This window comes from Carcharodon carcharias, chromosome 22, assembly GCF_017639515.1.
Source record: "Carcharodon carcharias isolate sCarCar2 chromosome 22, sCarCar2.pri, whole genome shotgun sequence".
Classification (NCBI taxonomy): domain Eukaryota; kingdom Metazoa; phylum Chordata; class Chondrichthyes; order Lamniformes; family Lamnidae; genus Carcharodon; species Carcharodon carcharias.
This window is the reverse complement of record NC_054488.1, coordinates 14,569,327-14,585,431: the sequence shown is the minus strand read 5'-3', so window position 1 is coordinate 14,585,431 and position 16,105 is coordinate 14,569,327. Positions and strand designations below refer to the sequence as shown.

At 43.8% G+C, this 16,105-nt stretch overlaps 1 protein-coding gene across 5 annotated transcripts in view; it reads right to left on the bottom strand.

The window, feature by feature from the left end:
- Positions 1 to 16,105, bottom strand: part of gas7b (growth arrest-specific 7b) — a 425,852-nt gene that overhangs the window by 52,144 nt on the left and 357,603 nt on the right. For all 5 annotated transcript variants that reach the window (XM_041216593.1, XM_041216594.1, XM_041216595.1 and 2 more), the window contains 3 exons: positions 13,760 to 13,849; positions 12,182 to 12,297; positions 5,147 to 5,221 (listed from right to left, as the gene is read on the bottom strand). In XM_041216593.1, coding sequence (XP_041072527.1) covers positions 5,147 to 5,221; positions 12,182 to 12,297; positions 13,760 to 13,849 — 281 coding nt within the window. The remainder of the gene's footprint in view (positions 1 to 5,146; positions 5,222 to 12,181; positions 12,298 to 13,759; positions 13,850 to 16,105) is intronic.

The following is a 16,105-nucleotide window of genomic DNA, read 5'->3' as shown; positions in this document are numbered from 1 at the left end:
CCCGGCCTTTATTTAAGATCAGTAAAGTCAGTGGTCAATGCACAAAGTGGTCCAAACAAATCCGCAATCTCAATGGAAGGCAACTGGGCTTCTTTGTTAGCTCCACCACCTGTACTCAGGGGTTAATGCAATTGAAGTTTACCTTGATGCTACGCAATTTTTCCTTGAAATCTTAATGTGTCCACAGACCAGAGAAATTAATACAATTCACTGGATTTAAACTTTCCTTTGCCCTATATCAACACTGGGTTCTGACATCATCTTAGAAAATGACACCCGCATTGCATGCAAATTAAAAGAATGGGCAAAATACTGACAGTTTCGTAATCCATCAGCCATTGCAGGCAAAGGCTACCCGTGCTAAGGCATCTCTGAAAGTTCCACATCACTACTCTAATGCCTGTACGTTTGAAAATAAAATATTTAACCATCCAGATCTTCCAGTCTCTGGAATGTCGGAGGCTGGACTTATGACACAAGATGCGCATCAAAACCCCGCGGAAGTCCCGATGTACTGCCCTTCGTGGAAATTGTCCGGGAAGTTTGAACTTCCGATGGGCGATTCCCCTGCTCCCCAGGACCCTCCGCAAAAGTCTTCAGCTCTGAGTTAGAGGTGGAGACTTCAGGCAGTTCTGATTTACTTACCTGAATAGTTATCCAGGAAATGTTACACAGAAGAATCCTACTCTAACTCCTGGGTAACTACAGAACTGACCCCCAATCACTCACACTGACTTCCCCTCCACCCCCAACAACCTCACTGAGCCTGTGACTACCCTCCCCCAGCCAACCCCCCTGGCTATTCCCGCTCAACCACACTAAACCCCAACCACCCAACTACTCCTCAGACCCCACCCACCTACCCACTCACCTACCTAACTACCCACCTCACTGACTCCCCCACCAACCCACCACCTTTGAAATAAAAAGCTTCTTCCGATATAATAACGACCATAACGACTTACTTTTATTTTCAATTCAACCCAATTGACACATGGCCCCCATGTTGGGCAGAAATGTCATCCCTCACTCTATGTAAATACTGCCCCAAGAAGTCTAAGGAATCTCATTTCATCTCAAGTCTTCCAGACAATCAGGTGATGCAAAAATAAATTAATAGGCTAACACATACCATCCTTCCAGGGACTCCTTCTGTCTTTATTGCTTTCTAAGCACTTGTACCATTAACATCTTACTGTGCATTTCTGCTACTGTGCCACTGTCTTACTACCAACCAAACCTTACTATTAGCTTATGGCCTGAATGTAAAAGTTTGTTGTTTCACATCGTCATCCATCCCGAGGATGGCGTCTGCCAGGCTTCACAATTTGCGTGTCCTCAGGTGATTCAGCAGGCCAATCCTGGAGCCATGGATCTTTGGGCAGAGAGGGCAAGAGTTGCCCTGAGGAAGAGGGTACGCTCAAGCCAGGGTTCTGCTCCCTTTCTTTCCACCTCCGTCGTTTCTCTGTGAGGTGGTTGGGGGTGAGGGGGAAGTCAGTGTGAGTGATTGGGGGTCAGTTCTGTAGTTACCCAGGAGTTAGAGTAAGATTTTTCTGGCAGCAGAGTATATGCAGCCAGTTTCTAACTGTGGTACAGCTTGTTGGATGAGGCTCCGTTAAATGGTATGGCTTGTGTCAACTTCCTCCTATGCAACAATATCAATTTGTCTCTTTTTCAATGAGGCCTTCAGAGTGTTCTTAAAATGTTTTCGCCATCCTCCTTGAGATCCGGTGCCACCCTTAAGTTAATGGTCTGCTTTTGGAAGCCAAGTTTTTGGCATGTGGATGCGGTAACCACAGTGCCTTTCTGAATAGATAGAACAAGGTGGTATTTGGTGCACTGCACTGTAATTGAGTAGTACCTGTTAATTCCATGGCACATATAATAATGTGAGTTTGGTTCATAAGGAGACTCAAGTCTATTTACACAGCCTTTTTTTTTTGCTGTGAATGAGTTATAAGTGCTGGAAGAAAGTCTCAACTCTAATCCTGTAGCCATGCAGACAAGTCATTTACAAAAATTGCATGGTTGAGAAATGAGTCTCCAACTCAATTGTGAATGTGGCTGGTGTGGTACCAAGCCTACACAGACCAAAGCTACTGTCTAGTGTGGAGTTTTGTCCTGCCAACCAGGGCACCTCTTGAGGTGCCAAAACGGACATCAGTGCCTCTGAGCTAGATCAGAGGTTAAAAAACAAGCAGCATTTCAGCTTCTGAATGCTACCCAGTGACTCCATCAAAAGTGTGCATGTTTGACCATCTGACAAGGACAGGATTGTGTTTATCTGCAATGCTCTTTATGCTTGACTTGCCCACCAACATTTACCATCTGGACTCAAAGAATGGTCGGTTGATTGAGGTGCTGGAGTACTGCCAACAACGATGGACCCATTTCCAAACAAGGGTCAGGGCCTTCATGGGGGAGTAAATTGTAAGAGGACAAGTGTAAAAGGATTTCAGTGAGCTCGTCAAGCTTCAGTATGGCTTACTAATGTTAGCTTTTAATCTGTGCTGGGTTTAACATTTATGTAAATACACAAATGATTCTTATATGGAGCAAACCCACATTGCTTTCAGAGTTTAATAAGCTGAATAAAGTTCTATCAAAACATTGGTGTTGAAGATTTTTTTTGCCATTTCCAAAGGCTGTCATAGAGAAGATGCAATATGTTGTGGATTAATGGGTGTACTTTCAAAGTACCTTTCAGGGAATAATCACTCTCATTTTAATTTGTGACAGCCAGAAGCTAAAGCCCTGGTCAAAGTGTGAAGGTAAGTGGTATCAATTTACAAGGATATGTTTCTGTCAGTGAAATCCAATGGGCTTCTGCAGAACAGAGACAAGCTGTTAACATGTATGTCAGTGTGGCATGATGAACATAGCTCCTCAGAAATGTTGGCCTCAATAGTAAGTACCCCCTTCCCCTACAACGGGCAAGAGGAGGTCTGTGTGTGTGTGTGTCTGTGTGTGAGAGAGAGCGAGAGAGAGAGAGAGTGAGTGAGTGAGTGAGTGAGTGAGTGTGTGTGTGTGTGTGTGTGTGAGAGAGAGCGAGAGTGTGAGTGAGTGAGTGTGTGTGTGTGGTGGTTGTGTGTGTGTGTGGTGGTTGTGTGTGTGTAGGTGTGTGAGAGTGTGTGGAGGTGCGCACGCACGTGTTTGTCTGCATGCGTGCGCGTGCACACATGTGGGTGCGTGTGCGTGTGCATGCGTATGGGTGTGTGCATGCGTGTGGGTGCACGCATGTGTGGGTGTGTGCACGCGTGTGGGTGTGTGCACGTGTGTTGGTGTGTGCACGCGTGTGGGTGTGTGCACACATGTGGGTGTGTGTGTGTGTGTGCATGTGGATGAAGCCCGAAAAAAAAAATGAACCACGTATGCACATGTTGAATTTTTACAGCGACGAGCATTGAGGGGCAAAAGCAACCCATCTTGCAGAGACAGGACACTTAATTAACATACTTAAAACTAGGTTTCTACTGTGCAATTAGGATATGACTTAAATTTAACTGCTGTCAGCTGGGCTTCCCAAAGATCTGTAAACCTGGCAGTGGGAGCTGGCAGTTCCAGAATGCAAATGTTTTTGTATAACACTCCTTGTGGGCCATGCCTCCCAATTCCTCAAGGAAGCCTTTGGCCTTTCCACTGCCTCTCCCTGACCCCAATCTACAATCTCTCGCCCCTCCATAAGCACCAACCTACAGCCTGTCTCAACAATACCAATACCCAAGCCAACATGCCCTGATCTGCAAGTGTGGTTTACCCAATGTTCAACATAAATTTAACATTACCGCCTTGCTTTTGGCCTTGAGATATTTATATTCCCAAACTAAACACTGTGGAGTTTCATGGAAGATTCCGAATATTGTGTAACATTACAAAACCAGTTAGCCAAAATTCAAAACCTTACTACTGTTGGAGGATCCCATTTACTAAAAACACTTACAAATAGATCTTACTGTTACTGCAAAAAATACATCCTTTGTAATAAGATCCTTGATAGCAATCATTTTTGGGGATGTCCACTATGCTGCCTCCAAAAGAAAAGGCTAAAACATTGTGTCAACTGTGGCTCAGATGATGATAATCTCGCCGCCGAGTCAGAAAATTATGGATTTGACTCTAGGACTTGATCATAAAAACCAAGACTAACACTCCAGTGCAGTGCTATTGGAGGCATTGCCTTTGAATGTGACATTAAACTGAGGCCCCAGCTGCCCCCATGTAAAAGATGCCATTGCATTATTTTGAAGAGGAAGAGGGGAGATATTCCAGGTGTCCAGACTAATATTTTTCCCTCAACCAACATCGCAAAACTGATTACCTGGCCATTAGTACATTGCTGTTTTGTGGGATCTTGCTATGTGCAAATTGGCTGCCGCATTTTCTACATGACAACAAATTACACTTCAAAAATACTTCACTGGCTGTCCTGAGGTTGTGAAAGGTGTTATATAAATGCAAATCTTTCTTTCTAATAGTGATTAATTATTATTGAAATGCCGTTTGGACAAAGACACAAATACAATTCAATCATATGGCAATTGGCATTAAAACTAACTGGCCAATCCTGGCATGTGGTAATGGTATGACTCTCTCTCCTGAAGGATAACCACTCTGTGCGTCCTCATGTCAGAGTGGCAGTGGTCAGGAAGAGGCCAAAACTGGTCTACTCCGGCTTCTGCTGTTCTGCTACAGTAGTTTATTTCTGCCTTCTCCTTTCTATCTATGCATCTTGGTTAGATTGATTTGTTCAATTCACCCCACAGACAATAGTCCTCACAAATTATTAACAAAGACATGGCATTAATGAGCGCACAAAGCCAATTACTGCTAGGTTCTTGATTAATTCAAATACAAAAGGAATATATAAAACAACTTCTTCAATCATAGCGCTCCTGATGAAATTCTTGTTGCTCGAACCTTACTGTAGAGATATGGAAATCCCTCTTGCATGTTTGGTTGCTAGCAGGGACTGCCCAACTGTCTGAACTGTGTCACCTCCTAATTATACAGTGGCAAGTTTTGCTTGAAATCTCTACTTACAAAAACAAAATCAGCTCATGGCTGCAGTTCCAATTAGGAACATTTCCCATTCAAAGTTACAGCAGAGTTCAAGAACAAATAAATGACTATAAAATGGTGAACTCACCCTTCCTCCATGCCCGCCAGTGGGCTCTGGGACAGCTTTGCTAGGTTTTTGGCATATTCCTCTTCAATTTTAATCCTTTGAACAGAAAAATATACCATATTGTTCTGAATAGATATCCCTTACAACACAAAAGGATGATTTTCCACTTCTGTACTCCTAGACAAAGCATTATACCGTTGGCACATAACAGAATGTCACATAAACTCAAAACATATTCTGTTAATACAGCTCTACCCATCTGTGGTCAAGAGGGACTGAGCACCCTTGACGCAAGCTGCTTGATTTTCCTTCCACTTGAACAAAAGGACATAAAAGAGCAAGAAACTGGGATTAATTGGATATTTCTGCCAAAGAGCCAGGCCTGGCACAATGGGCTGAATGGCCTGCTCTATTTTGTATTATTCGCCAATTCCAAACGCAGGTGGGCTGATTGGCTGGTGCAATATTCTCTGTGCCCAATATCACGATACCTACCGCGGGCCTGACAGGGAAATACACGTAGGAAATTAGCCTTCAATCCTATGAATCTGGTTTTAAAACTAAGTACATCTGTTAATAAACCCACAATTACATTGAAATGAAAATGTTTAACTTCCGTAATGAAAATCAGCAATCTGAAACACTTTAATCATTGTGTGCGTATATACGTGTGTGTGCACGTGTGCATGTGCAAACCATATGTCACATTTCTATCACCCAATATACGTTCAATATTCTCGCGTCACAGTTCAAGAAATTTCCAAGAAACCATACGGAAAATAAGGCTAGGTTCATGTTTCAAACAATACTGTATTCATACGAGTTTGAAAATACTCAAATGATTGACGGTTAATGTGTTATTGAAAGTTGCTCTTCCTGAAGATGTTAAACAAGAAGCCGTTTGTTAGCTCGTCTTCATAATCAATAAACACCTCACAATGGTGTTGGGAAGATCCTTGTCTTGGGAACTCGGCAGGGGCAATCTGGCAAAATTTCCTTTATGGCCACAGAGGAGAACAAATAAACAGAGACGCAGGCAATCAGTCCAAATTTTAAAATAGAGGTCTGTCAAAGGCTGCAAGATTAGAACGGAGGAGTATTTAGGAATTACTCTGCTCTAGTCAAACAGGGTGATCCACAATGATGTGGAGTGTCACGTTTCTTGATTATTTTTGTGTCATTACACAAAGCAAGCTTATACTGATCGAAATTTGTGAAATTGATGACAACTTTGACTTTCTATGGTCACATACTGTGAAACAAACTCACTTAATGGTTCATATCTGGCCTCAGCTTGTCAAGTGTTTGCCTTTGGAATTTTGAAACAATACATGAGGGACTCGGGTATCCCTGTTCAGATCACAACGGAATACTACTGTCGCATCCCTGAGTCACGCTATCATATCAAAAACAGAATTACTTGGAAAAACTCAGCAGGTCTGCCAGCATCGGCGGAGAAGAAAAGAGTTCACGTTTCAAGTCCTCATGACCCTTCAACAGACCTGCTGAGTTTTTCCAGGTAATTCTGTTTTTGTTTTGGATTTCCAGCATCCGCAGTTTTTTTGTTTTTATCACGCTATCATATCGTTGGATATTGGGAAGAATGTATACACCCTTGAGTGTAAGGTGGTCAGACTGTTTACAGTATCAACTAGCACCACTGACGGACCATCTAAGCTAAGAGTCCAAGTTTGTAAATACAAAGCACACCCACAAAATTGCTGCGGAGCAATTGTTCTGAATCAAGTGACTGAATTCAATTCATGCAATAAAACCACCCCGACAGTTATAAAGTCTTCTGGAATTTCCACACTGGATTTGCTGAGCAAATCTATAGGATGAATTCCAGAAACATTCCTTAGTTTGGGATTTTGTGCACTTATGATGGTGTCAAACTAGCTCTGTAACTGTTTATGTTTATGTTTTTTTTTTGGCCATTGATTGTTGGGAAAGCAGTGGACCATTGCTTTTGACTACCGAGTCAGTTAATCTTACCGGGTTACCAGGACGCGGCTGGAGTAGATAATGGGTACAAACACAGAAAAACAGATAATCTTGACAGAAAAGGGAAGCAACAAACAAAACAGCAATCCTGTTCTAATTTTAGTTCATGAAGTAACTGTGGGGAGTCCAACAGTGGAAAGAGTGAAACCAAAGCCATCTCAAATAAATGCTGATTCATCCAAAAATATAGATGCCCCAAAACATGTGTTGAAAGGGAGTAGATGTACAGAATTTATCATACTTGACACAGTCCACTTTAATTGTTCCCACCAGGAGGGAGACTGATCGCAGTGGGTCAGCTGCCTGTATTACATCTTACCCCGTAATAGAAAGGCAAATTGGGTGGAACATAAAACAAAGAGTTTACCTAGCTCCAGCCTTTTGGGAACTTAAAACCGACTCCTATGTGTAATTATCTAAAACATCCTGTAACAGTGGTGCTCATAATGTGGTTACAGCTCATCTCCCCCTAACCGGTGGCCCTCAGCGAGTGTACTCTGCACATCCATTCTCAGCCAGCCAGCCCTGGGAAGGGACAAAAACAAAAAACTGCGGATGCTGAAAATCCAAAACAAAAACAGAATAACCTGGAAAAACTCAGCAGGTCTGGCAGCATCGGCGGAGCAGAAAAGAGTTGACTTTCGAGTCCTCATGACCCTTCAACAGAACTGGGTGAATCCAAGGAGAGGGGTGAAATATAAGCTGGTTTATGGCAGGGGGAGGTGGTTTTGGGTAGGGGGCGAGAAGTGGAGGGGGGGTGTGGTTGTAGGGACAAGTAAGCAGTGATAAGAGCAGATAATCAAAAGATGTCACAGACAAAAGAACAAAAGAACACAGAGGTGTTGAAGTTGGTGATATTATCTAAACGGATGTGCTAATTAAGAATGGATGGTACAGCACTCAAGGTATAGCTCTAGTGGGGGTGGGGGGGGGCATAAAAGGTTTAAAAATAATGGAAATAGGTGGGAAAAGAAAAATCTATATAAATTATTGGAAAGAACAAAAGGAAGGGAAAAGAAACAGAAAGGGATGGAGGAAGGAGTTATTGAATTCAATATTCAGTCCGGAAGGCTGTAAAGTGCCTAGTTGAAAGATGAGGTGCTGTTCCTCCAGTTTGCGCTGGGCTTCACTGGAACAATGCAGCAAGCCAAGGACAGACATGTGGGCAAGACAGCAGTGTGGAGTGTTAAAATGGCAAGCGACAGGGAGGTTTGGGTCATTCTTGCAGACAGACCGCAGGTGTTCTGCAAAGCGGTCGCCCAGTTTACGTTTGGTCTCTCCAATGTAGAGGAGACCGCATTGGGAGCAGCGAATGCAGTAGACTAAGTTGGGGGAAATGCAAATGAAATGCTGCTTCACTTGAAAGGAGTGTTTGGGCCCTTGGACGGTGAAGAGAGAGGAAGTGAAGGGGCAGGTGTTGCATCTTTTGTGTGGGCATGGGGAGGTGCCATAGGTGGGGGTTGAGTAGTAGGGGGTGATGGAGGAGTGGACCAGGGTGTCCTGGAGGGAATGATCCCTACGGAATGCCACCGGGGGGGTGAAGGGAAGATGTGTTTGGTGGTAGCATCATGCTGGAGTTGGCGGAAATGGCAGAGGATGATCCTTTGAATGCGGAGGCTGGTGGGGTGATAAGTGAGGACAAGGAGGACCCTATCATGTTTCTGGGAGGGAGGAGAAGGCGTGAGGGCGGATGCGCAGGTGATGGGCTGGACACAGTTGAGGGCCCTGTCAACGACCGTGGGTGGAAAACCTCAGTTAAGGAAGAAGGAGGACATGTCAGAGGAACTGTTTTTGAAGGTAGCATCATCAGAACAGATGCGACGGAGGCGAAGGAACTGAGAGAATGGGATGGAGTCCTTACAGGAAGCGGGGTGTGAGGAGCTGTAGTCGAGGTAGCTGTGGGAGTCGGTAGGCTTGTAATGGATATTGGTGGACAGTCTATCACTAGAGATTGAGACAGTGAGGTCAAGGAGGGGAAGGGAAGTGTCAGAGATGGACCACGTGAAAATGATGGAGGGGTGGAGATTGGAAGCAAAATTAATAAATTTTTCCAAGTCCCGACGGGAGCATGAAGCAGCACTGAAGTAATCATTGATGTACCGGAGAAAGAGCTGTGGAAGGGGGCCGGAGTAGGACTGGAACAAGGAATGTTCCACGTACCCCATAAAGAGACCTCTCACTTCCTCGAAATAAAAGGTGTGGCTATGGGTACCCGCATGAGCCCCAGCTATGCCTGTCTCTTTATGGGATATGTGGAACATTCCTTGTTCCAGTCCTACTCCGGCCCCCTTCCACAACTCTTTCTCCGGTACATCGATGATTACTTCGGTGCTGCTTCATGCTCTCGTCGGGACTTGGAAAAATTTATTAATTTTGCTTCCAATCTCCACCCCTCCATCATTTTCACGTGGTCCATCTCTGACACTTCCCTTCCCCTCCTTGACCTCACTGTCTCAATCTCTATTGATAGACTGTCCACCAATATCCATTACAAGCCTACCGACTCCCACAGCTACCTCGACTACAGCTCCTCACACCCCGCTTCCTGTAAGGACTCCATCCCATTCTCTCAGTTCCTTCACCTCCGTCACATTTGTTCTGATGATGCTACCTTCAAAAACAGTTCCTCTGAAATGTCCTCCTTCTTCCTTAACCGAGGTTTTCCACCCACGGTCGTTGACAGGGCCCTCAACCGTGTCCGACCCGTGTCCGGCCCATCTCCCGCGCATCCGCCCTCACGCCTTCTCCTCCATCCCAGAAACATGATAGGGTCCCCCTTGTCCTCACTTATCAACCCACCAGCCTCCGCATTCAAAGGATCATCCTCCGCCATTTCCGCCAACTCCAGCATGATGCTACCACCAAACACATCTTCTCCTCAACCCCCTGGCAGCATTCCGTAGGGATCATTCCCTCCGGGACACCCTGGTCCAGTCCTCCATCACCCCCTACACCTCAACCCCCACCTATGGCACCTCTCCATGCCCACACAAAAGACGCAACACCTGCCCCTTCACTTCCCCTCTCCTCACCGTCCAAAGGCCCAAACACTCCTTTCAAGTGAAGCAGTATTTCACTTGCATTTCCCCCAATTTAGTCTACTGCATGCGTTGCTCCCAATGCAGTCTCCTCTACATTGGAGAGACCAAACGTAAACTGGGTGACCGCTTTGCAGAACACCTGCGGTCTGTCCGCAAGAATGACCCAAACCTCCCTGTCGCTTGCCATTTTAACACTCCACCCTGCCCTCTTGCCCACATGTCTGTCCTTGGCTTGCTGCATTGTTCCAGTGAAGCCCAACGCAAACTGGAGGAACAGCACCTCATCTTTCAACTAGGCACTTTACAGCCTTCCGGACTGAATATTGAATTCAACAACTTTAGATCTTGAACTCCCTCCTCCATCCCCACCCCCTTTCTGTTTCTCCCCCCTTCCTTTTGTTCTTTCCAATAATTTATATAGATTTTTCTTTTCCCACCTATTTCCATTATTTTTAAATCTTTTATGCCCCCACCCCCACTAGAGCTGTACCTTGAGTGCTCTACCATCCATTCTTAATTAGCACCTTCATTTAGATAATATCAGTAACTTCAATGCCTCTGTGTTCTTTTGTTGTTTTGTCTGTGACATCTTTTGATTATATGCTCCTATCGCTGCTTGCTTGTCCCTACAACCACACCCCTCCCCTCCACTTCTCTCCCCCCTACCCAACACCCCCCCCCACCCCCAACTTAAACCAGCTTATATTTCACCCCTATCCTTGGATTCACCCAGTTCTGTTGAAGGGTCATGAGGACTCGAAACATCAACTCTTTTCTTCTCCGCCGATGCTGCCAGTCCTGCTGAGTTTTTCCAGGTAATTCTGTTCTCGTTTTAGCCCTAGGAAGGGGATTGCTGCAGGCAAACATAAATACAGAGATAGATGAATAGATATTGGGATTGTGAACATAGCAAGCAGTCCAGGCCTATGAATTTGCATTGTCTGGGTGCACTAGGACCGATGGTCAGAATGAGATCTTCTGTTACAAAATCTTGCCTAGAGGAGTGCACGGATCAGGAAATTGCTAGTACACCCCCCGCTGTTACAATCTGGACTCCCAGCAGGTGAGGCCAGGAAAATACATTCAAAAGGTCTGTCACAATTCAGTGGTTCACCCTTGCCTCAAGTCAGCAAACTGCGGGTTCAAGTGCCCCTCCCAGGGCTTGAACGCCAATCTGAGGGAGTGCTGAACTGTCAGAGATGGATAAGACATTGAATCAAGGCCCTGTCTTCTCTCTCAAGAGATTCCACGGCACTACTTTGAAGAACAGGGGAGTTCTCCCAGTATCCTGGTTAATGTTTATCGCTCAACCAACCTCACTACATAAAGAGATTACTGGCTATTATCACATTGACCTTTATGGGGCCTCACTGTGTGCAAATTAGCTGCCGCGATCCTCCTTTGCAACAGGGGCTTTCTTCAAAAGCACTTTAGGATGTCCTATGTTGTGAAGGGCTCTAAATAAATCCAAGGCTTTCTTTTCTCTCTCTGGGATACAGAAAGCAGTAGGAAAAAGGGGTTTCACACAAGTCTGTAGCTCCACTTGTTATTGTTCATGCATGAGTGTTAGATCTGACACTCAGTCATCACATTATCTCGGGAAAGAATATTTCATTCAAACCATACAACAGGCAGTCTGTGTTTTTCTCAAAGACTGTAAATTAGTGCCAAAATAGACATCCCATTATAAGCTTTCCCTGTCATACGAAAGTAGCAGTCATGCTGTAAATTCACAGCAACAGAAACAAAGGGAAGGCAACTAAGTTGAACAAGTTTAATATTCAATGTACAGTATTGGATAGCTTCTTTCCAATTCCCTCTGCAATGGATCAAAGAGGATAAATGATAATTCTTCATCTTAACACAAACGTGGCCAATCTCTTCATAACTACATTCATCATAAAGTGGGCCACATCCCCAAGGAAAGGCATGGTTTCTCGAAGTATACAAAGAACTTAGTTAAAAAACAAAATACAGGTAAAACATATAGGTGATGTATTCATGTGATTACCTTTCCCTAATAAACTCTGCCATTTCTTTCTGCATTTGTTTGCCCTTGATCTGTTTCACAAGGATAATGTCAAATCCAGTAATCGTGCTATTGCTCTGGGTCTCCTTTCTGTCTGCCTGTTGAGAAAGCAGGAAAAAGAAAGCTTAAAATATATATTTCATTTCAGTAAGGGAGCTTTCTGTACTTTGCACAAAGTGCAGCCTGAATGCTGATATGCTCAAAAGCTGTAACTGCAATTGGTTCAGTTTTACTGGATGCTTCCTTTTAAGGTCCAAGTTTCACATCCCATTCTATTTTGTTCAACCTGCCTCGCTGGTCATTGGGAGTTTTGTATGCGTATTTGGTCAGCCACAAAGTGATATGACCAGGCAGACAGCAGTGAGTTGTTCGGAAGAATTTAAAATGCTACGAAACAAAAAGCACGCAGTAAGGGTAAATTTACCAATGCACACTGCCAGAAAAATTGGAAATTTGGCTATAACACTGATTAGGGTTCTCTGACTATTAAAAGCTGACTATTATAAGCACAGACTTATCAATCAATATTAACTGTGGCTCAATGGATGCACTCTTGCCGATGATCAGATGTTCACGGGTTCAAGCCCCATTCTAGATCCTTGCGCCCAAAACTTAGGTTACATCAGTGCAGTGCTGAGAGAGTGCTGCACTGTCTGAGATTGCATCTTTTGGGTGAGATCTTAAATGGAGGTCCTGTCTGCCTTCTCAAGTGGACACAGATCCTTTGGCACCGCTCCAACAGCAGTTTCTACCCGTCGCAGACAATATTTATCCCTCTGCCAACATCATGAAAAACTGATTGTCTGATCATCAGCACATTGCTGCTTGGGGACTTTGACATGCACAAATTGGCTGCTGCGTTTCCTACATTAACATGGTGACTACATTTCAAAGTACTTCATTCGCTTTGGGATATCCTGAGGTAATGAAAGGTGCTACATAATTGCACGTCTCTCTTTCTTTCAATGAGCACCTTCTCACACACCTCATTGCATTCAGCTCAAGAGCAGGGAAGTTAGAGGGCTGGGATTAGGTCTGCACAGTCAGGGACACAGGGGAGGGACAACCTAAAGAGAGATAAGAGAAAATAACTTCAGAAGAAATGAAGGAATGAAAAGACAGCAAGAATGAGAGAGAAAAAAAACACAAAGAAACAGAGATGTAAATAAGCGAGAAAGATAGATTCAAGCTGAAATATTTGGTTAAAGGTTTGATAATAATAATTTGGAGAATCATTACACTGACCTAGACAGTATCTGCTCTTGTGTTCCTAGCCTCTTTCATTAGGTCAGTTCCTTGTTTTATTTATTTGTAATAAATTCAAATATTAAGGTCGCATAGCATTCAATTTGGAGACAACACCTCTAAATGCCTATAATTTCTTGATTGTTCCATTTCAATCTATCTTTGAGCCAGTGACAAAATGCCATGATTTCGAAGGTAACATGCACGCTGAACTAGCCATCTCTGGGTAATAGATGGATACACTACAAGTGAATGTCTAGTGTTCTCTGCTAGCCCTGATTCTACTCACAGGCAAAATGGTAAAACTTCCCTTACCCAGAAGTAGTCGCAGTAGCTCCAATCATCTCGTTTGAGCAACTGCTGTTCAGGCATTGTATCCGGATGCGGGAAGGTAACACAGTTTATCTGTTAAGGTAAAACACATTTTCTTTTAAATCGTGACACAAATTGATCAGGAAGATATAAATGGGGAAACTTTCTTTGCATTTCTTACACTGTTTGCATTTTTGGCATAATTTACCTTGGGACAAATAATAGTATTGCTTTAATAAGTCCTATGATGCTTTTAATTAGAACGCTCCTACATTACTATTTACTAAATTCTTTAACTCTGCAATAGTCCTTCTAAGCTTTATGTTTCCTGAAAGCTGTGATGAGAAGATGGTTCTACCCAGCCCTTATGAACTACATTCAAATAGCCAATCTTCATTACCCAGTCAACACATGATGTGGTTACAGTCTATTCAACTGCAAAGAGCAAGGCAGTGGCTGGGTGTCTTCTGTGGTAAGAGGCTCATCTTCCATCTCTGTAAAGCTTCTCCATGACCTACAAGGCTCAATTAGAGGTGTGATGATATAACTTCCCACTTGGCTGAATGGGTGTAGTTGAAACAACATGCAGGAAGAGTCATGAGGACTTGAAATGTCAACTCTTTTCTTCTCCGCCGATGTTGCCAGACCTGCTGAGTTTTTCCAGATAATTCTGTTTTTGTTAAGCAGGAAGTTCATCATCATCCAGGCAAGATGGTCTGACTTATTGGTTTCCTTGCCGCTGGACTCAATACCACCACCTCCCTGCCCAAACCCCACCCCTATCCATCACCACCAATGTGGCTGCAGTACGTAACATTGACAGGCTGCGCTGCAACAACTCGCCAAGGTTACTTTGACGGGAGGCTCCCAACCCCACTATCATCAAGGCAAAGGCAGCAAAGTTATGGGAACACCATCACTTCCCAGATCTCTGCCCAAGTTACAGACAATCCTAACTTGGGCATTTCTTCATTTTGATTGAGTAACAATCCTGAAATTCCCCATCAAACCTCATCATGACAGCGCCAGTGCCACAGATAATGCAGCAGTTCAAGAAGGTGCACTACCACCTCAGGACTCCAAGCTTTGGCCGGTAAATGTAACCTTTCCTGCAGTCCACATCCCAAGTTCAAATAAAAATGATCACCATTGACTGTCTCACCTTCCATACATGCACAGTTTTAGAAAATGCTACTGGACAACAATCACAAGTTTCTCCCCATTATACCTTTGAACCAGTCACACAGAGATTAACTAATTGAGTAGATCTCTATGGGTCAGTAACTGCACCATATGCTGCAGTTCCTTCCATTGAAACTAATCCAATATTTGTTACTTCTCTTACTACTTCAGCTATTTTGTCAATTAATGGTTAATTCAAAAGTTGAGAACCAAGTGAGTTCAAAGGACAACATTGGTGCTGGGGTAAATGCGATAAGCGAAAGTATTTACCACTGGATATACTCCCATTTACAAATGGAGTCATTGCTATACATGCCACTAATCACTAAATCTCGGATCATTTCAAAACAATTCACACAATTAATTACTTTTAAAGTGTTAATGTTCCCATCAATGTCCCATGAAAATCAACACAATGAATAACCACTGAATGTATTTTTTGGTGGCATGAGTTTAGGAGAGAAAGCTAGCTTGGACACTTGGAGAACCCCCTGCTCTTCAAAGGATACTAGGGCATCTTTAATGGCCCCCTGAATAGAGGGATACAGGGCTTCAGTTTAACATATCAGTTAAAATTCATGGATGCCCATTTCAGGAGTGAAGGTAGCAATGCAGTTACAACACAATCCTGAAACAGAAGGCCCAAGACCAGCCTGTTGGACCCTGGGCCTTATTAGTATAAATTTACCAAGCTGCCATCACCTGTCATATCTCCACAGGCAACTTGCCCATTTCAAGAAAATAAACTCATTTCCAAACTCTTCCAGGGCCTTTCCCCTCCCAACTCTGTAATCTCCTCCAGCCCCATAACCCCCCAAGATATGTGTGCTCCTGTAATTCCAGCCTCTTGTGCATCCCCAATTATAATTACTCCACCATTGGTGGCTATGCCTTCAGTTGCATAGGTTCCAGGCTCTCAAAATCTCTCCCTACACCTCTCTGCCTCGCCTCCTTGCTTTCCTCCTTCAGGACACTCCTTAAAATCTGTTGCTTTGACAATTCGAGTTATTATCTCCTCAAGTGGTTCTGTGTCATATTTTGTTTTATAATGCCCCGTGAAGCTCGTCGTCCGTTACATTTATTCTCTCTAGACCACTTATTTGTGCAGAATTTCTTTTTGCAATTATGCACCTCCCATATCAGATTCGCACCATGCTGTTGACAGGA